The sequence below is a fragment of the Cheilinus undulatus genome, linkage group 4 (genome assembly GCF_018320785.1).
Source record: "Cheilinus undulatus linkage group 4, ASM1832078v1, whole genome shotgun sequence".
NCBI classification, from domain to species: Eukaryota; Metazoa; Chordata; class Actinopteri; order Labriformes; family Labridae; genus Cheilinus; species Cheilinus undulatus.
Window position 1 is genome coordinate 10601373 of NC_054868.1, and position 23230 is coordinate 10624602.

At 39.6% G+C, this 23230-nt stretch overlaps 1 protein-coding gene across 1 annotated transcript in view; it reads right to left on the minus strand.

Moving 5' to 3' along the window:
* Window positions 1-23230, minus strand: part of rptor (regulatory associated protein of MTOR, complex 1) — a 323903-nt gene that overhangs the window by 145996 nt on the left and 154677 nt on the right. The window contains exon 9 of the mRNA XM_041784862.1: window positions 9959-10059. Within this exon, the coding sequence (XP_041640796.1) occupies window positions 9959-10059 (101 nt within the window). The remainder of the gene's footprint in view (window positions 1-9958; window positions 10060-23230) is intronic.

A 23230-nucleotide genomic window follows, 5' to 3' on the forward strand; every position in this document is an offset into this window, starting at 1 on the left:
ACTTAATCCTATGTCCTTTATCCTCTTTTTGTTAATAGAGCTTTCAAAATGTTCCATCCCTTTAAGACTATGGACACCTATGACATTTTTTTTCACGTAATGTTATATTTAAAATACAATTGTGGTTCATTTTTTTTTTGGGTGGTGTTACCTGCAGTGTAAAAAGTGCTTAGAATAATCAGAGGAGAGTCTTTTAACCATTCATCACAACAAAGAAATATTCTGATTCTTTGTCATAAAAAATTGTGATTGATTTCCTTTTAAAAGCATAACAAAGTAAAAACATTCAATTGTAGAGAGAGTAGAAAAACATGAGTGAAATTTCCAACATCATTACACATCATATGTCAGCTGATCAGTCTTTAATTTTCAGCAGCAACATTTGGACGACAAATTCACTTTCTCTCTCATCATCATTTCCTGCCAAGACCCCTCATGCACATATGAGGGAATTACATTTTAGCATTTCAAAACAAAAATTTTGGAGGTAATGTCCATTGAAGTTTAAGTTATTAATTTGAAATGTTGGGAGAAATTGTCAAGCAAGTTTTAATGAATTTTTTTCTATATTTTGGAGAGTTGCAGGGATTTTTCAAGTGTTTTCAACAAAATTCTGAGAGTTTCACTGGAAGTTTAGGGAAAATATTTGCTTTGAAATGAATTAGCATTTTCATGGGAATTGGGGAAAACTGTTTTACTGTTTGTTTGGGGGATTATGTATGAAAATTAGGAGGGATTTTTGGGGGGATTTCAGGGAATTTTAATGTTTTTTTGAAAATTTTTCTTTACCCGGAATCTAGGGGAATGTATATATATATATATATATATATTTTTTTTTTTTTTTTTTTTTTTTTTTTGAAATTTTTCTGGGAATATCAAGGCTTTCTGATGAATTTTCACAGCTCAGTTCTCAAGAGAATATGACTGGCTTCCTGCGCTGTGACATTTATCCACTTTGCTGAACAGTATGTGCTGAGATGTGACAGTAGGAGCACCCAAAGCTGCTGAATAAACCCTTAACAAACACTTTGAGCTCTCTGAAAAGACGCTGCATACAAGCATTACTTTGAAAGCATCCACATGCTGCTGATTTTACTCTGTTGTCATTGGGAACAACTCTGCAAAAAGATAAATGGACCTATGTGGAGTGCAAGCCAACAGGGGCTAATGGTAGTGGGCTTACATTTATCACTGATTACCTTAGCAGCTCTTTGCTATAAACGCATTCACGAACCTGAGAGAAATATCTGCAGTTCACTGGATTCAAACACAGGGATCCACATTTCTACATAGCAGTTGATGTTTTGAAACCTCTCCTTAAAAAACGGAGTTATTACATAAGCTCATAAACTAATTAGCCAACTATCCTTCTTGGTCATGGAGGTGAGAGAGAATATGGAAAGAACACAAGATACTTGTGCCCTAATGAAGGGATCAGAACTCAGTGAAGAGACGCCTTATCCCAATTATGTCCCTGATAAGTTACATAATTTAACACATGGCCCTTAGCTGCCACTGCAGCCCAGACAGTAGCACCCTTTAACAAACTCATCCTCCATATACGCAAGCTCCAGGTAGTGATGACACTTATGCCACCTTCTCCGCCACATGCTGCCTTACATCCAGCAACTCCAAATAGGTAGACTAACGGGCAGCAAGAGTCAGGAATGTGAACTAGAGAACACATATTCATATATACATCAAGATGTTTGACTCCAGTTACTTTTTTTTAACATCAAAAGCATCAGACAAACATAAAAGATTGAGTGCACTGTCATTTATGCTTTCGGCAATACACTAATCTCTAACATTGCCTTATGTTGTTCACCTCTGAATTAGTGGGAACAATGAATCTTCATTTTTGATTTGCATATGTAGTTGATGCAGGGTTGCACTGTAAAAAATTATAACCGTGATCATCCTTCATCTGCAGCCTTCATTTTACTTCCTTTTGACTAGAGCAGAAAATCCATAAACACTGGTGCAATTTACATGATCTCATGCTCTCATTGGCTGGCACCTCGTAGCAAATTAAAGACTGCAGCTGTGCAGCATCATCAAAACCAATCCAAGAAAATCCAAACTTTAAATCTGAGATTGTTAAAATATTAAAGTTACTATACTTTTTCAAATATGTAATGTAACATGAAGTTTAGTCCCTCTTTCAAATCAATATCATACACACTGTGTGTGTTTTTGTCTACTTAGAATCTTGTCTTGGTCCTTCCATAAGCAAATGTGTAACCATGTAAATATGTAAAGAATGCTTCTTTTATCATTATTGTTGCTACTTTTGGTGTACGTGTTACCTTTTCTAAGCTTTGTATGCACCTTACTCTTTGTTATAGTATAATGCGGTTTCTTTTTTTGAGCTCTTGTAATAACCAAATTTCCCACAATGGGAGATTAATAAAGCCCCTTTTTCGGACTGGCTGCATGTTTTGCTGCACACATGTACCACACATGTCCACTCCAGCTCCTGCCCGTGCGTCTTTCACACTCCGCGCTCGTTTTCTGCATGTTGGCTGTGTGTCCCTGTTGTCAAAGCCCTGTCATTCTTCCTCAGTTTACCTCAATAAGCCAAATAAATTCTAAACTGGACTTTTACTTTGAAAAGCACAAACCATAAGTGCACTCATACTTTGTTTATCATTCCTGTGCCATATTCTCCCTGTGTGGAAAGTGAAAGTTTCACTCATAGGAGAAGTTTAGAGAACAACTGCATTAAACAGGCATATTTAAAAATCTGGATCATCAAGAAACACACTGCAAACACATTCTAGTGCTGTGGATGTTAGGGCTTGGCAATTAATCGCAAATTAGATTAAATCGCAATTTGGCCTGCGGCAATTTCCAAATCGCAGAAGTTGTAATATTTCTTTAACTTGAAATGTGTCAGTACCAGTTTAATACATTCATTTTTGAAGCAGCAGATATCTTATGCACATTATGCAAACATTCAAGTGTCATTTTTTTAGAAGGGTTTACAAAAATCCTCCTTTTTGAGTTTTATATACGTTTTCCTTATTCACAATGAGGGGCATAAAAAGGATAATGCCCTTCAATACAGAAAATGACATCAAATTTGCAATTTCAGCAAAAATAATTTGTTCATTCTATCTCAAATTGATGAGGCTTAGTGTTAGTTCACAAGTCATACCTCAAGTTGCGATCAGCTGATAGCCAGCTTCACTTCCTCCACCTCAGCTGCCTCCATTATAGCATAAAGCTTGTTGCACCTTCATATTCAGATTCATGCCATAGATTAATTACTTCTAAATAATTTCATTGTTTTAATTACACATTGTCATAAATGTGTGCATCTATATGGGGATTTCTAGCCAGGTGCTCCCTGCATAGTCAAGACAGCTGCTTGATTAACCCCGGGGGCAGCTTTTGAGCAGAGCCTTCTCTGCCAAGTAAAACTGTAGTAGATCCATTTTGCAATAAAATGATTAAATGTGTGATGAGTTTCCTGGCAGAATGTAGGCTTTAATATGGAATGATTTCTTGCTTGAATTTGTTGAAAAATACATAAGGTGAGGAACCTAATAATAGTTGCATATTATATCATAATTGCGATACTGGTGATGAAAATTGCATTTAGATTAGTTTTGCAAATCGTTCAGCCCTAGTTGACGTGCATCAGAGATACAACAAGGTAAATACAGATCTCCATTTATATTTTTCCTGTCTATTTTGGTCCATAACTGTACATATCAGGTGCAAGAGACATGGCTCACTTTTAGGCCTTTCAGACTGGCAGGGCTCTGTGCTGGTTCTGGTTCCTGAACCTAATTTCGAAGGTCGTTCACATTCAAACCAGGAAAAAATATGGTTCTGAACCTGAAAAGTTGGTTCTCAACTTGAACCAAAAATAGTTGGCTCTTTCTTGGGAACCATGACATCATCAGTGGGTGTATTATATTCTAGGTTGTGAAGATGAGAAGGAAAAAAGAAAAAGTGATCTGCTGTAGAGACAAAATGCTTGGTTGTAACCTGGGCATCAACAGAATTCCAGGTGAAGCTGAAGAGTAGAACAAGGAAGAGAAGGTTATATGCTGAACTTGCGGAAGAGACAGTGAAGGCTGGGTTCACCTAAACACCAGACCAAATAATAAATAAACTCAAGAAACTAAAGAAGGAATACCAGAAGAACAGGAAAGACCTGGGCAAAAGTGGAGCTGGATGCATGTCCGTCATGTCCTACCACTTTGATTCCTCTTAAACTGGTGTGAATGTGGACTGGTTCACCAGAAAGCACCAAGGTTCTGAGACTCCAGAACGGAACCAGATCCAGATCCAGAATCAGAACCGTGTCTGTCTGAAAACACCTAGAGATGCAGTGTAAAAGCCCTGACTTGTTAACATGCAAACAAACTAAAAATCTAACTTAGTCTGGGTTGTACTTCCTCTTTTTTCTTCGCACTCCTGAATCTGTCACCTGTCTTTCTGTTTTACTACAAATCTATCCATTCTTCCCAGCACACTACAGAAGTTAGCTTAGGAAATGAGAAATATCTGCATGGTATTTTCTCATGCCATGCCTTCCCTGAAGAAGAAATATCATGCATGTATAAATATGATCTAAATGGCATGAAACACACAGCCTCATCTGCTCTGATTTGTGCAGTGTCTGTGCCTACACTCCACAAGGTTTCTCAGAGAAGGGCTGACCAGCATCTCCTGTGGAAGAATAAACTCTTACTTTTTACTAGAACCTCATAGAAACCCTTTAAAAAACTTGAATGATCCCTTTCAAGTCAGGAGCTGCAGTCACATTTTAATCAGCTTATTAATATTTCTACCAGTACACTTTATCACATCCAGGCTAATCCCATGACAATCTCAGGTTTAGGTCTGTGATTCAAGGTTTGCGTAATCGAGCTAACATCCGTGTGTGTTTTTGTGCTAGAATGTGAGTGCCAGTGTCTGAAAACTCCTGGGTCTACTGTTTGTGTTTCACTGTTTAAATGCTGAAGTGCTTGTAAAGCTGTGTGTATGTGAAATGACATGTGGGTGTGTGTGGGGGTGTGCGTGTATGTGTGAGATCTGGATTAGGTGAGCAGTGCCTTCATTACAGGGATTCTCTCTGATGTGGGCTGCTTCATTAACAGCAGAGCCCCGAGGGTTTAAAAGGCTTTGGCAGCCATCAGCATTGTCACATTGCTATTCTAGCTGGGATACAGTCTGTCCCGAGGGTGTCTGAGAGCGTCAGAGTGTGTGTATGAAAAGGTGTGTTTGTAGACAGGTGCATTTTGGGAAAAAAAAGTAGATGTACTGTAAAAGTTAAATGTCAAAAAGAGGATAGTGCAGGTATTTCCACTGGGTCATGCTGAGCTGCTGGGTGCTTGACAGTATGTGTGGTTATTAACAGGGTTTGTGCGTGGGTGTGTTTGCCTGTGTCTTGCTTTTAAGGCTTTATCCCCAATCCCCAGTTATTGTGCTAGACACTTAAAAGACAATTAATCTCAATCTGAGGAGCCAACATGCACTTACTGCACTTTTCCCATTTTATGTCAACACTATCACTGTTTTCACCCACCGGGGATGTTCTCAAAGTTTTAGTACTGCTGAGGCTTCACTACTGTTTGTATAAGTAGTCGTTAGTTTGGCTCCCAGTGAGCTGAAACACAGCTCATTTCATTTTTCATCACTGCTTAGGCATGTTAAAATAAAGAGCGTTGTGTTGTTTTTACAGTTTTTACCCACAACTTTCGTTTCCCATAAGCCGTGTTCACAGGTTTGTCCTCACACCACCCCCAACATGGAGATTGTTAAAGCTTTTCTTTTCTGCTTTGGGTCTCATCATAGTCATGGCCTCCATCACTCATGTTAACAATGTACTCACCAAACTACCTGCAAGATCTAAAAGTACAGAACATTTCCCAGCAAGGACCCAAGGACCACAAGGTAAGGATGGCTGCTCCTACTCATGACAAGGAGTTCTACAGTTCACACAGAAAGTTTGGACCAGTGATCATTTTAGCAGCTACTTTTAATTAAACCTGGGTTTGAGTCCTAAGATTACATTTTTTAGTTTTAATCAATATTTTAGGCATTTTTACCCTTCATAGTTTTAGTTGATGAAAATTCAAAAACATTTCCGTGAAGTTTAAGGCAATAAAAAGTCCTTACACTTTGGTCTTTAAGGGGACATATTATGCAAATATCCCTTTATCACACTTTTCTAACAAAAATATGTGCCTCTGGCCTGTCCACAATCCCCCCAAGAATCAGAAAATTCCATTCCTTTCTCCACCTTTCAGAAAATGTGTGCTGAAACAAGCTGTCCTCAGATTTTCCCCTCATGATGTCATGTGGGGGAGTTAACACCGCCCCCAGGTTTGTTTGGCCCTCCCCGCTTAAAAAGAAAGTTCTGCCCTCCACTCCTGTTGTGTGAGACCAATATAAACTTGTCTTTAAAAGGTAGAGTATTTCCCCTTTAACTTTTAGTAGGATGTGTTTTAACTAAATCAGCCAACTTGTAAAATTACTATAAATTGGGGGTGCATGATAGGACGATCTTAGTTCATGAAGAAATATTAAGCATCGACGATCTGCCAAAGTACAAAATTGCCATATTGCTGCTCTACCTTTGCAGCTAAAATAGCGTCAGTTGCCCCATGTGGAACTGCTACAAAGATTTCTAAACCGTCAGGATGCAAAAACATTCATGTGAACAATCTGCCAAACTTTTTTGATGATATCACGGGGGCATGAGTAAAACTGGTACAGACATGGTACCGATGCTAACATAGCCAATACCTACTGGACCGAATCACAACTCAGATAACAATGCTTTATTTTGATATCCTGCCATCCAATGAAAGGCAAGAAATACGTTAAGGAATTTGTGTGGTTTATGTATTATGTCACACTGGGTTCCTTTTCTTACCCCATGGCTGGGGGCTGCATGGCGGTGCATGAGTTAGCGCTGTTGCCTCACAGCAAGAAGGTTCCTGGTTCGCTTCCCAGTCAGAGCCTTTCTGTGTGGAGTGTGCATGTTCTCCCGTGCATGCTTGGGTTTTCTCCAGGTACTCCGGCTTCCTAAGCCGTCAGGTTAGTTGGTGACTAAACTGGCCGTAGGTGTGAGCGTGAGTGTGCCTGTTGTCTGTCTCTATATGTCAGCCCTGTGATTGACTGACAACCAGTCCAGGGTGTACCCCACCTCTTGCCCAATGGCAGCTGGGATAGGCCCCCTGCGACCCCCAATGGGATAAGGGGTATTGAAAATGGATGGATGTTCGACTTGCACGTTCTAAAGATATTCCTGAAAATGATTTACGATACCCAGACAGCTTCTCAAGATCTATATCCCTAATGGTCCACTGAGAGTCAAACAGGGAAGAGATGTGATGCACAGTCATCATAGGTGAGTGAGGCAGAACTGATCTTGTTTTTTGAATTACATTCAGTATTATTCTGCTCTCTCTGCATAGCTATTAACAGGTTTCTTCATCTTTCCACACAAGGATTATCTGTCCGGATAACAGCATAACAAGTGAAACTCTTTAACCCTGGAGTTTCTTCATGGATGCAGGTGGTTAAATCCAGACCTGGGTCATCATCAGAAATGTTTTACATACTGTAATCATACAACAATTTTATTTACATGCAGCAATGCTCGAAGCAATCAAAGCTGAAGCTCTATTTCTGTCCTCCCATTCTCAGATGGGGCAGATGAAAGCATGCTGTTAACATTTTGTGTTCTTTAATAAATGTTTTTCCTGAATCCTTTATATGAAAAGAAAATAATATTCCATTAAAAGAAGATACGGTAATTTATTCACTGCGGGACTAATCTGTCACAGTAATACAATTCTAAGCAGTTGTGATTTGCTCATTTTGTCATTAAAAAAAATCAACATTTAAAATAAATATTACTGAGTTTAAATGTGCCTGTCACTAAAATAGATATAAAAACAAAGAAGGAGGCACACAAATCATAACTCTGAAGGGGTGGAAAAAGCACAACAACTTCATGAAATAGATCAGAATCTGGGAAAAAAATGTTGTGTTTAAAGTATTCAGGAGAAAGTCTCCAGACTCCCCGTACCTGATGACGAAAACACATAAAAATGACATATATGTGAACATTTTAGCCAATGATAATCAGGCAGTTTATGAAGAAGTTTTTATCACCCAAAATCTATTTTTAGAAGTACACTGGTCTGAACTTGTTCAGAGATCTTTTGGTTTTGAAGACCAAAAGAAGAACCTTTTTCATTCTTATTTTGCCATCTGAGATGAACCTGGCCAGTACTGAATTTTACCAACTCAAACTAGTTAACACCACGCACCAGTGCCCCCTCCCTGAAGGCAAAACACATGCAGCGCAAAAGGCCTAATGCATGTTAAAGTATCACGTTAAGTGCATGTTAGCCTAGAGGAGTCACTGAAAATGCTGTAGGCAGCAAAGTTCAACTGAGACTGGGCACAATGCATCACACTTTGAAAAACAATGTCCACCAAGGCTGTCAAAATGTTTGAAACTTTCTCAATACCACATGCTTTACACAAAACAATAGCCATTATGTTTTTCACCTTTGGAAGTACAAAAAGTAAGAATTTAACCTAAAGATGCCATGAGCACAGAGAGACAGCATGCAGTGACAGGTGATCAAATGACAGTAGCTGTGGTTACATGAGTATCTTTTAAAATCAGATTAAATTAATTTGTATCAGAGATCAAAACGTCTCTGTACACAGGGATGCTGGAAGACAGAATCAGATTCAGATATGCATGCTCATGCGTCTCAATCTGATCTGAATAAAAAATTTCTGACATGCAGCGTGTTGTCCCACCAGTTAAATCTACCAACAAGAAGAAATTCTTCTTCTACACCTGTAAACAAACCGCTGTGACTTTACACTGTCAGATTGCTCCCTCGTTTAGTCTACTCATCCCCAGGCAAAAATATTGGATTATTCTACTCACTCGAGTCTGTTCTTTATATTATCTTTATTTCTACTTTATTGTACTTAAATATGGACCTTTATCATAAGCTGCAGACGGTTCTGCATTTCTCTATTCAGAGGGGGAGAATAAGGAAGTTGAAAGATGTCATGACACGTGGGGCAGACATGAGCAGTAAGTCAAAAATCAACCCCAGAGGTGATCAGATCAAGGGTTTTCATGAACACTGATCTGAATGAGGATCGGCATAAACCAAGCCTCTCAATCCGAATGAAATCTAATTCCAAATGAACCAGATCTGAAGAATTTATACCGAATGGAGTGTGATTGAAGCATTTCTACTCAGATCAGGCATTTATTCTGATAACAAGTGGTCAGTTTCAACATAGCTAGAGTGTCCTGCTGCTTTAATAGAGCAGTGAAATAGAGAGATATGATGTTCTTTTCTGATTGGATTACAGTGGGAACTTTCTACAGAAGTTGGAAACAGAGCTACACATCTGTGCAGACATGAATGCACATTCAAGAGTTTCCACTGAGTGCCTCTCAGCTCCTCACTTTGTCAAAGCCTCTATCCCCCACTGTTCGATTGACTTGTCAGCAAAAATGTCTTATTAAGTCTCGCTACTGTCATATTAAGATGCTGATGCTAATCCTGACCTCTGCTGACATATATTTAAATGCTCTAAAAAATAAAAAGATTTTTTAAATTTATCTTTTTCTTGTTAGCTTATGTGACCGGGCGTGTGTGATTGAGGCGGAGCTAGAGACCAGCTTTAACACGTTACAGGAAGTGAGCTATGACTGGAAAATGCTGGTTGCCATCTGGCTGATATTTTCTTGCCCTTTACTTTTTTTTTTTTTTTTTGAAGTGTCACTTTTCATTACTTTGGTAAGTGTGATGATTCTAATGAAATAGAATCACTCTGCAGGGCTGTAAACTTTGGAGGATTCTTTAGTGATATTTCATTAAAAGTTAAAGATTAACCAAGCATCCCTAATATTTGTGTGTGTGTGTGTTTGTGTGTGCATCCTCACCTCTAGGCAGAACATTCCAGGCGATGGTGTCTGTGATTGCTGTGAAGATCCAGTTGAGCTCTCCGAGGGGGGTGCGTCTGTCGTTGAGCCTTCCAGGGATCCTGCACCAAACACAACACAGATGGCCCTGTGTCAGCCGTGCTCACTGTACGTTCGTAGTTGACTCAGAAGAACAAAGTGGCAACTGCTCGCTAGTATTACCACAACTAGCAGAAGAAATTTACATTTACAGGTACACAAGCTCTTACACAGAGAGACTAACAATGAATGCACGCTAGTCAGTCTGCTGTGAAAGACTAAAACGAATGAGATTTTGTCTCTAATTTTTCATTTAATTTGGGTTAGTCCTGTAAACATAGAATTAAGTTTGAGTATTTTTTTGTTTCTTTTTTGTAAACCTTAGTTTTATGTAGTTTCACTAAACTAAAATGATTATTACATTTTAGTTTTAGTCATTTAGTTAGTTTTATTTAACTATAATGAGCTTGGTGGGCAGTTTGAATTTGAGTCAGACTCCTTTCCTGCATGTCATTCCCTGCTGTCTCTCTCCTGATTTCCCACTCTATCCACTGCCCTGTCCAATAACGGCTAAAAGCCTGTATATTTATTGTAGGTAGGACAGCGGATAGGGTCAATAACTAGAGGGAAGAGGGACTTGCAGAAAAGGAGTCACAGGCCAGAGCTGAACCCAGGCTGGCCACTGAGAGACCTGTAGCCTCAGTATATGGGGCTGGACCATCTGTGCCATGTATCATGGCTGTTTCAGACTGGGTGGATGGTGGTTGCATAGCAACTCATTTTGGTGTGCATGCTTTCATTTCAAGGCTTTCAGACTGCCTGTATGAGCGCTGTAACTCATGAGCAGAGAATCTAAAGAATAGAAGGCTTAATGATTTTTTACGCCAGGTCTATACAAGTCTCAGCTGAAATAGATGCTAAAATTCTGAGCAGAGAGACATATTTTGAGGACATACGTTTGGGACAACAGCCTGTGTGCATGATGGGGTGCATGGACATAACCACTAAGCTACCACTACCCACAATTATAATTCTTAAAAAGTCAAGTCAAGATAAAACTTAAAGTCTGAGGAAGTTACAGGGAGACGATCAAGTTTAAAGATGATACAGTTTTTGTGGAACACTACCAAAACATGATCACAATTAAACAAGTCTATCTTCACGATGAGACCCTTAACCTGACATACCAGACTGTTTTACAGACCCAGTGCATGGGATATATTTCACACACATATTTCATTATTGTGGCTACAGTATGGCATCCATACAGCTGCTTTTCTATTCTGCAAGCTACAGAACCATTAGATGTGTAAATGTATGTGTCAAGTCTGGCACTAAAACAATATTTTAGTTATTCTATGCTGAAGAGTGAAGAGCGGGGGCACCATGGAAATGAGAGCAGGGAATATCTTTGAGACCGACCCCCAAGACGACATGACAGTAATCACTGTAGCAAAAGCAAGGAAATTAGCTTAACCACACTGAAGTGTCTGCCTTCTAATGAATGCTAATTATGAGAGAAAAGACGAGGTGAAGGCAAACCCTCTCTGCCTCACAGATATAACACTTAATGTGAGGATGGGAGGCATTGGTGTCTGAGCTAAAAAGCAGAATCTCCTTTAAATAAATGGAAAACGCAGAAATAAGTCAAGATGCTGTAAATGACAGAAAGCACTTCTCAGCACTTTTTTAACTCGGCATTTCTGCTGACAACATGACAGACAAAAATGTGTTTGTATATGAAACAGGCTGCAGAAGTATTGGAGGGTTATAAGGTCACTTATTTCATAGTCTGGGTGGAAGGTCTGCGTAGAAAGCACACTCAGGATAGCCTTTTATCATCTGCCCACACTTAAAACAACAGGAACCATCAACACAAGTATATAACCAAAGTTTCACCATCCAGGAAGCTTTATTACTTTGGCTCCAGTGCTTTGGAGACAGATGTGGAAGCAAATTGAAAATAAATACAAACCATAATGTAAAGAGTTGACTGGGCTAACATTTATATCTTTCAAGTACAACAATCTGAATCATATACAGCCATGGACGAAAGTATTGGCACCCATGGAATTTTTCCAGAAAATACACCATTTCTCCCAGCAATTGTTGCAATTACAAATGTTTTTAGTATACACATGCTTATTTCCTTTATGTGCATTGGAACAACACAAAAAAGCAGAAGAAAAAAGACAAAATTGACAGAATTTTATATTAAACTCAAAACATGGGCTGGACAAAATTGTTGGTACCCTCAACTTAATATTTGGTTGCACACCCTTGGGAAAAAATAACTGAAATCAATCACTTCCTATAACCATCAACAAGCTTCTTACACCTCTCAACTGGAAATTTAGAACCACTCTTCTTATGCAAACTACTCCAGGTCTCTCAGATTTCAAGGGTGCCTTCTTGCAACAGCAGTTTTGAGATCTCTTCATAGGTGTTCAATGGTATTTAGATCTGGACTCATTGCTGGCCACTTCAGAACTCTCCAGCGCTTTGTCTCCAACCATTTCTTGGTGCTTTTTGAGGTATGTTTCTGGTCATTGTCCTGCTGGAACACCCATGACCTCTGACGCAGACCCCGCTTTCTGACACTAGGCCCTACATTGCGGCCAAAATTTTTTTGATAGTCTCCAGATTTCATGATTCCTTGCACACAGTAAAGGCACCCAGTGCCAGAGGCAGCAAAATAACCCCAAAACATCTTTGAAGCTCCACCATGTTTGACTGTAGGTACTGTGTTCTTTTCTTTGTAGGCCTCATTCCATTTTCTGTAAACAGTAGAATGACGTGCTTTTCCGAAAAGCTCTACCTTAGTCTCATCTGTCCACAAAATGTTCTCCCAGAAGGATTGAGGCTTACTCAGGTACATTTTTGCAAACTCCAGTCTGGCTTTTTTATGTCTCTTTGTCAGCAGTGGGGTTCTCCTCAGTCTCCTGCCATAGCGCTTCATCTCATTCAGATGATGACGTATGGTCCGAGCTGACACTTTTGCACCCTGAGTCTGCAGGACAGCCTGAATTTGTGTGGAAGTTGACTGAGGATGTTTATCCACTATTCCACCTATCCTATGTTGCATTCATTTGTCCATTTTTCTCTTCCATCCACATCCAGGGAGATTAGCCACAGTTCCATGGGTTATAAACTTCTTGATTATATCACACACAGTGGACAAAGGAATTTCAAGATCTCTGGAGATGGTCTTGTAACCTTGAGATTGTTCATATTTTTCCACAATTCTGCTTCTTAAGTCCTCAGACAATTCTCAGCTCTTCTTTCTCTCCTCCATGCTTGGTGTGACACACACAGGCGCACAACACAAAGGTTGAGTCAACTTTTATACATTCTAACTGGCTTCAGGTGTGATCTCTAGATTGCCAGCACCTGTTACTGCCAAAGGTGAGTTTAAATGAGCATCACATGCTTGAAAAAAAACTATTTACCCACAGTTTTAAAAGGGTGCCAACAATTTAGTCCAGCCCATGTTTTGAGTTTTGTGTAAAATTATGTCAATTTTGGCTCTTCTGTTTTTTTTTGTGTTGTTCCAATGCACATAAATAAAATAAACATGTGTATACCAAAAACATTTGAAACGGCAACAATTTCTGGGAGAAATGGTGTATTCTGGAACAATTCCAGGGATGCCAATACTTTCGACCATGCCTATATCTCTGTTATGGGATAATATCAGTTTTCAAAAGCTATATGAATATTTCTCATATCATTATGGACTACAGGGAGGTATAGGGGCAAATGACATAGTTTTCTGACCATGATGGCGTTGTGTGTATGTGCAATAGTCACATCACAGGCCATGCAATGTTAATCAAATGATCTGAAACATGTCAGGCTGTAGTGTCATCCTAATACTGGGGGGAGGCTTCATTAACAGTTTTAAAAGAGCATATGACCAGGATTTTAGGCCCGTGTTTATTAAAAGATATCAGGTTATTAGTGTAACTGACCCATAAATCTTGCACTGGCTAATCTGATACATGAATTTAAATGTTCAGCTGGCTAACCACACTTATCCCTACCACAAAAACACCAACCCTACTGTGAAGCAGGGTGGTGGCAGCATCAGGCTGTGGGGATGCTTCTAAGCTGCTGGCCCTGAAAGACTTGTAAAGGAAGAGGGGGTGAATATTTGTTATAGGAACTCTATCTCTCTCTCTCTCTCTCTCTCTCTATCTCTCTCTATCTATCTATCTATCTTTGACTGACTTGCTTCATGTTGACAAAGTGGATGTTACTGCAGACTCAAAAGTAAATTTGAATTATTTGAGGGCAACCATTTAATAGCTCATAGAGAAATGATATTACTAAAAAAAACAGGGAATCCTCATTTCTCCTTCTTTTTTAAGAGAGCTTAACCAGCGCCCCAATCTCTGACTGCCCTGCTCCTCTCTCTGTATCTGAGCAGAGTCTTGAAAATCCTCATGCTCCATGCACCTTGGAGGTTGGTGAAGTTGTGCCAGATTTACCCACTTCAGATCTCCTCTGTATCTGAGCAGCAAGCTTTCAGTAATTCCTGTGCTTAAAGGTGAAGTGTGTAAAACTGAATATCAACATCTAGAAGTGGGTTCTACATTGCATTTCTCTGCTGGAAACTGTGGCAACCAGTTGAATTTAATGTGTATCTGTAATGTGAATACAATAAAATACAATAACTTTATTTATCCTTTTTCCTTTTTTCCTCTGTGTTACCATGGAAACATGTAAAAATCCAAGATGGCGGCATCCATGGAGGGGACCCTCCCTATGTATGAATTAAAGGTTTATTCTGAGTTGTTTTTTTCAAAATAGCTATTTCTGAATTTAGATGACTAAATTTAGATAGACCATCTTAGAGATGTTTTGCTTTATTTTACCAAGTCTGTTCAGCTAAATGCTACTACGCTAAATACTACACACTGCACCTTTAAGTAACATGACTTAGAAAAATATCATTCTTCGAAAAAAAATCAAAGGAAAGATTACATTTCAACACTATGCATGCATTTACAACAGATCACACTGATGCGTTTTACTCTAATTTTCTTCCTAAAGCAAAAAATCCTATCACTAGATGTGATGGATTAACACCTGGTTTCCTCTGTGGTTTCATAATGGCAGGCTGATGCATTGGAGTGCTGCCTAAAGCCTTTCTGTATGTTAAAATAGAAGTGTTTCTTGGATTTATTTACATCATCCAAACATAAGTGACACTTTACTGCTGTATAGTAATACATAATTACAACAGAACACAAATTTATTGACACAGACTTTTACAGAATATCACAGACTGGCAGCTGGCATTTAAAGCGAATGAGCTGCCAAACAAATAACACATAACTACACACAGATTGCCTGAACTCTCCCTAACCCTCCACCTCCCATTTCTACCTCTAAGTGACAAATAATAGTAGCTGTGAAGCTCCTGGCAGATACAATCTTAAACTGTATAACCATGAAGGCTGGCCAGCTCCAGAGCACTTTGAAAGCTTGCCAAAGGTGTTCAGCAAGTCAGCACTCAAAAAGAACACTCAGCACTTCATATCCTCATTCAGGATCCACTGTAAAATCTGTGAGCAGGGGAAAAGAGGGTGTTTTAGTGAACTGATGGACTGATATATGAATGGATTGACAAACAAGTGAGAAAATGTTCTAAAGGTGTTGAGACAAAGTGGCACATCCGGTGTTAAAAAAATGAGGCCAGTGAACAAGTGCAATTCTAATTTATAAAGTAAAAATAAAGATGTTTACAGTTAGTTTAGCCAGTATAATCCAAGTCTTTATGGACATGTGCTGTATGGATGATGAAGTGTTTGGTTTTAGGAAGGACAGGAGTTATGCATAATCATGGGGCTTGGCTGGTAAGATTATAAAGCCAGAGATACACTGTGTAATATCAGGCCAACTACATAGCAGCTGTGGTGGAAAGTCGGTTCACACTGTGATTGTTTACAATGCATGACCATCACAATGAATGCACGTGCTTGTACTGTTAAGTCAAGAGAGTTACCACAACCTGAGTGCTCTCATTGTACAGATGAAGTCAGGACTGACTGTGAAAATGCTAATGGGGTTTCACCAATGAAGGCTGAAGTCAGATCTATTGTCTCATTTTCACACTTCAGATAGCTACAAACAGCAATGAAATGGCTCTTATCATCTCTCTCTCACACACAAACACAAAAAGCAGAGAAAAATAACAAATATTCTGTGTCATATGGAAGTCTGCAGGTAGGCCTATTTCCTGCTTGTTAATTTCCTTTTTTATAGTCAAAACACGAAGAAGGCATTCCTGTTGTCATGGTGATTTAAGATAGTGTCACAGATTACAAAGGAAAAAGGTGACTTCAGAGTGGGTAACCTGACACATCAGATGGATGTGTTTCACACATCCAAACTTTTCATAGACAGTGTTTGGGAAAGGGCAGAGCATTTGAAAAAAAACATGGAGGGTGATTGGATGGATGTTCTGTCTGTCAGATCTTTACGGGCCAATCAGAGACACAAAACACGTGACGTCGTACGTGAGCACCACTACAGAGAAGTAAACTCCACAGAGATCTGCATAATGGAAACCATGACGACTACAGACATGTTGGCACACTTTTGTCATTTTTTTTTAAAAGAAAACAACTTAACGCTGTTCTTTGTTCTTCTTTTAACGAAGAAATGTTGTCAAGTTCTGATAAAACTTACGGCATAACAGCATCCATGCTAATGTCTTCCGCCGTAATGGCACCGGCCTCTTGTCGCTGCTTGCTTATGTCACGACTCCACCGCGTCCAAAAGCACTCAGATGAGAGCTTTGCAAGATGGATTCACCAGTGAGAAACACGGAAACGGGCGCATCCATCTGCTTTGCAAGTGAGATGTTTAAATCGGCTGAAAATGATACGCCTGGCTTAAGACAGTGTGTTGTGGCTGTTTGTCAGGACGATTAAGACTCAGCTTTACCTCTTTATCTGTTACTGGGCTGACCTTAAGTTAGCTTGAGGGAGCAATTTCATCATGCAGGCTGATAGGGATGCACAACATTGGATTTTTGCCAATATCCAATATGCTGATACTTACAAAACAATTTTAGCCAATACCCATACCAAAAATGTAGTTCAGACCTAAAGTTTCAGTCCGTAAAACACACAATTTAAAGTGTGAGGATTAAAATACTGACAAATTTCTGTCCTTGATAAGAACTTTAAAGCATAAGGAATGATGATGAACAAAAGAAAAAGACTTTGGCTGACACAGATCTGCTGGTCCAGCCTATGTTTGTCTGTATAACCAATATTTACAGCTGATATACTGTTGTCTGATATTATCCCACATTTGGTTAAGTAGAGTTTTCTTTTGACAAAACACTTAATCTGATTTTATTGAAGAGTTGAATATACCTGTCACTGTGAATCGTTGTCATGGAAAATGAAAAATGAAAAGCTGTACAGCAGTTCATCATTTTTTTAAGGCGTCAAAGTCTTTTCATTTCATAAGGTGTAAAAACTAATGGATTATCCATAATGTGGAAAACCAAGCAGCCATGCTAATTGAATTAAGTGGTGAAAGGTTGCGCAGTGATTTCTGTTATCGAAAACAAACATCTCTCTCAGCTGCTGTGAAGCTTTCACTTCTCTCTGACATCTCTGTGGAGAGAGGGCATAAAGAATTTCCCTACAGGATCGATATCGTGCCTCCTTGGTGTTATTAATGCTGACATGCCATCACAGTAATATGATTTTTTCAATAATACAGAGCAACTCTAGAGACCCTTGCTGAGCCGAGCACAGTCAGGAACCAGGCGCTGTTAGACCCAAGGGGGCGGGTCTGCCCTGCCCACCCAGGGGGTGAAAGACTCAGAAGGAGGCTGTGGAAAGAGATCAACCCACGACACTAGTGTGGTGAAAGAAAACCATCACTGTAAGAGAGATGGGAGGGAGAGCAAGACTGCATTCAGGAGAAAACCAAGACTCAGAAGGTAAAATCCACATGCGCACTGCATCGTGACTCTCAAATCTAAAAGGCTTTTGTGATTGGACACAGCCAGAATGTGTGTTGGATGTATGTGGGAAGTGGAGACAGAAGGGTGCACAGATGGAGGACAGACAGAGTAATGATCAAATAAATAAACAAATCAAAAGCACACAGCAACTCAAGGCTGACATTGTGGTGGATTCAGTTTTGTGATATTTCAAGGCCAGTAATTGTTTGCTGTATTCTCTCCAAACATGTATGACATTTAAAAGTGTGAAAACGTGTTCAACAAGTGGACGCTGAGTGGAAGGCCCAATAGCTGCTTGCTCATGTGTGAAAATTGGACAAAGCAAAATGATAACAAAGAATCAAAACTGCTCTGAATGCTATTTTAGAACAATCACCCTGAACTCGTTTTAAAGGCTGAAATGACGAGCTGCCCTGAATCTCCTCCAAACAAAAGCAACCAAGTGGTGCTCCTGCTTGGACACCACAATCTTAACAAGCTTCACTTTAAAAAAAAAAAATATATATAATTTAGTTTCAGCTTTTGTGAATTTAGAATGTCAGGTTTTCTTTCTCCTGATACCTCTCATCTCAGAGCAGGGGTAAAAATGAGCCAGTGTGAAACAGTATTGCATACCACTAAGAGATCTAGCGCTAGTACATAGCACTGGAAAGCGAGGCAAACAGCTGCCTGCCAAAACTCACACTCAGAACTTGCCACTGTCGAACGTTCAGTGATAGAACACATCTGCTCACATCAGGCAAGCTGACAGGAATATGTTGTTTAAAAACTACTCTAAGAAAGGATCATATCTGCTTTGCATATAAAGCCTCTCATGTGACTGTGAAAACAAAACACTACACTGTAAAAACATGCATCTTTTGAGTAACATTTGACACAAGTTCACTAAACCAGTGCCGTGTTTGATATCAGCAGGTTCATTCAGAGTTGTCGAAGGCTTTGGACATTGTTGGGCTATCATGGCTGCAAGCCTCTTCATGTCGCATGGAGGTCTGGGACAGTACCTGTGGAGTGGCAGACCAGGGTGGTGGTTCCCATTTTTAAAACTGGGAGGTAAGCTCAAATTTTCAGGGTATCATACTACTCAGTCCCCAAGGAAAGTACTCTAGGGTGCTGGAAAGGAGGCTCCGGATGGCTGTCAAACCCCAGATGCAGAAGGAACATGCACATTTCATTCTGGTCGTGGGACAGTGGACCAGCTCTTTACTCTTGCAGGGCTTCTTGAGGGAGCATGGGAGTGCTCATCCAGTCTGCATGTGTTTTGTGGACTTGGAGAAGGCTTATGATAGTGTCCCTCGGGGGTCATGTAGGGAGGTACTGAGGGAATATGGGGTCTCGGGGCGGCAAACCATCAGTTCCATGTATAAGCAAAGAGTGCCTGCATTCTCGGCACAAAGTCAGACATGTTTCCAGTGCGTATTGGCCTCCGCCAGGGCTGCTTCTTGTCTCTGATTGTTTGTGATTTTCAGGGACAGGATCTCAAGGCACAGTCGGGGGGAGAAGAGTTCCTGGTTTGGGGAGTCCAGAATTTAAATTACGCTGTATGTAGATGATGTGGTTCTGCTGGCTTCCTCAGCTGGGTATCTCCAGCAAGAACTGGGACAGTTTGCGGCTGAGTGAGAAGCAGTTGAGATGAGGGTTGGCACCTCCAAGTCTGAGGCCAGGTCTCTGCCAGAAAATGTTGGACTGCTCCTGCCAGGAAGGAAGTGAGTCTTTGCCCCAAGTGATGGAGTTCAAGTATCTTAGAGTCTTGTTCACAAATGAGGGTAGTGAGGGTACTGGACCATGAGACTGACTGGTGTATTGGTTCCAAATCTGCAGTGTTGCAAGCACCGTATCTAACCCTCGCCTATGGTCATGAACCCTGGGTACTCACTGAAAAATGAAAAATGAAAAATGAAAAAATGTGGGTTCAAAGAGTTGAAATAAGATTCCTCAGGAGGGTGTCTGGGCTCAGCCTTAGAGAAAGGGTGAGAAGCTTGGACATCTGAAAGGAATCTCGAAGTAGAGTCGCTGCTCCCTCATGTTAAAAGGAGCCAGCTGAGGAGGTTTGGGCACCTGATCAGGATGCCGCCTGGTCGCCTCACTGTCGAGATCTTCCAGAAATGTCAAACTTGAAAGAGACCTCAGGGTAGACCCAAAGCTAGCTGAAGGGATTATAAATCCCATCTGACCTGAGAGTGCCTCGAAATCCCTGAGGAGGAACTGTTGCTGGGGAGAGAGACACCTGGGTTGACTTACTTCGACTGGATCCCAGATAAGCAGAAGAACTTGAAGCTTCCAGTGCAGATATCTGAAAATAGCCAATAACATTGTGCATCCCTAAGTGGGACTTAAAAGAAAGTTTGTTGTGGTTACCACAACTGCTTTGAGTAGATGAGAAGGAGCAGAAAAGTTGATTAACTTTTGTTAATACCATGACTACGCTGATTGTGTTGATATAAAGTGGAAAATATGTCATTATATCTTCAGATACTGATGATTCACCCAGCTTCATTATTTCTTTTTAATCATGTCTTGCCTTCTGAGACTCCTGAGGGTTGTTTCCCACCCCCTACTCCCTCCAAAACAGCCTTGTTGAGAACATCTAACCATGTTAATAAAAGCTTTGTCTGGCCTTGGAAGGAAAAATCAGACTAAAAGAAAAAGGGGATAATGGTCTATAACTGAGATGTGTTTGGATAATGATTGGTTGTGGGGAAAATCATACATGTTTAACATTAACTGAAACCCATACATTTTCATTTCATAAAAAGAGCAGCTTCAGTACCATCATATTACAACAACAATGCTACTAATGAGGGTCTTTAATTTAGTCATAAAACTTGCTCATTTGCTGACTTGGCCTTTATAAAGTGCCTGACTTCAACAAAAACAAAAAAGCTTGCCCATCTTAACTGACTACAGTGACACGGCACATGGGTTTACTTCCATTTTTCTTTTATGAACTTTGGGATAATCCATTATTTAAGTCTGGGGACAACAGCTGAGTCAACGTTTCAGCCCTCTGGACAGCCTGTTGAAGATGCAATGAGCGAAAAACCGCAACTTAAGCATCAGGGATCCCACAACCCCTACTGATTAAAAAACAAAAAGGCTGTCTGCAGTCATGTTCAGGACTGCTGAAACATCAGGAACAAGAAAGACAACTTTTCCTCTCCCCACAATTCACCACTGAAGTGAAAAGATTTTCTATTTCACTGTGCAACTTTAAAAGTTTACCATGTGCATAAATAAACAGATTTTCAGACCTTTATTATCTGTTATGAGACTCCACGTTTAATATATGAATGCTTCTAGGTCATTTCAGGGTTAAATATCTCATGAATTTTATATTTTATTAGCTTTTCAATATTGTTTGGGATCAACATCATCCCAAATCCAATCTTCAATCCAATTTCAGGAGCACAGACAGGCAAATACATTTAAAAGTTGCAATTTGTTTCATTACACAATCACAGTTTTTCTCTATAAGTGCTATATTTTGCCTGTGCTATTGCTGTATATACTGCAGTGTTTCCCCTGCAATTTATTTGGGTTGATCAACTGTGATCTGCTGTCCCTCCAGAATAAAAGTGCAGTATTTTATTTATAGAACTTACATTATTCATGCACATTCAGTTTATTTCAGCAGAGCATGAACGTCACTTTTGCGTTTCACTGTCCTGTTGAGCCAAATGAGAAATACATTTCCAGAATACTGGCACGGTTTCCAACTTGTGATTGGGTTGACAGCCTACATCCAGGACATAAATAAGCCTTGAGCCCAGACCTTGTTAACTTAGCTTTCAGATACGGACCAAGCACTCTGACGTTAGAGTGTAAGCCAAACAAACAGGCCAGTCTGTCACACAGAGTGAATCAACAGCAATACTTAGATCAACGTTAACAGTTATGGCACAAGCATTTTATTTTTTAAAGTTATGGGACTATAAAGGGGAAAAAATAGAAATTTAAACTCAAACATTTCAATGTGTGACACACAGTTATCAGTAATGACTAAGACCTTTGTTTTTTGCAGAAACTTGTTTTCCCAACTCTTGGAGAACAAAAAGAGAGAGAAAAAAAACATTCTGTGGCAAAAATAATTTAATTGTGATGTCTTTTTTCCCCCAGTGCTGCGATTTAATATGTGATCTTTTTTAAGTTCCTCATCTTGTGTATTTCTCAACAAATTTTTGGCTCATTACAAAAGAACATTAGTTGTTGCACTGAAGGGAATTATTTTACATTTTCCACATCTTGAAAAAGACAAACCTACAAAATAAGAAAAGTTGGAGGTCTCAAAACTATTCTTGAAAAAAAATGACACTTGAATATGTGCATGATGTGTACAATATAACATCTCAGCTGCAAAAAAAAATGTATTAAACTAGAATTTTGAAACACATTTTAGGTCGAAGAAATACTGCACCTTCTGTGACTGAAGATTGCACTAGGACGCATTAAAATTTAACCTAAATTTTGATTAGTTGCCCTGCCCTAGTTAGCATTCAAAGCTAGCAGCACAAAGTACCCAAAATTACCTACAGAACTGATTTCAACAAAATGTTCAACACTGGATTCAGTGGTGCAAAATAAAATCTTTAAATAGCCCAGAAAGTCACCTGAGCACCAGGCTCAGGCACCAGGCTTCTGCCAGGAACTTAAAAGCATAGACAGCATGATTGGAACAGCACAACAGCTACCTTCAAGTGGAAAAAAGTACGATTTATGGTTCAAAAGTTATTTAACTTTTAATAACCTGCGTCTCTTCTTGTTGTATATTATCAGAAAAAACTGAGGGATTTTCTTCAAACTCTTCACAAGTTTCAAGTCCCACTCAAGGATGAACTGATTAGATCTTTGAGGTCAAAGGTCAAGATCATTAGCCCTCATTGTCAGCCCTTGCTTCAAACATTTTGATGAATCACAAAACTACTGAGAACCCCTTTGCCCCTCTGCTCTTCCCATCACTGTACTTTTACTGTCTGGTGACTGGATGCTGCACAGAGGCACCAGGCAGTAGTTCTAGTTTAAGCATGGGTTAATTAAATGTAGGGTTAGGGGCTTAAGTTCAGCCAGGATTTATCAATATGGGTGAAAAAAAAATCAGATTATTTATCTACAATATCTTATAGTGGTGGCAGAATTTAGAGTGGCATAAAGAGTTTAAATACTGAGAACAGTCTTTAAATAAATGTGAAAATCAATGAAGCTGTACATGAAAAACACAAATTAATAACTTGAAGGAATTAATAAAAGTATTTTCAAATGTGTAT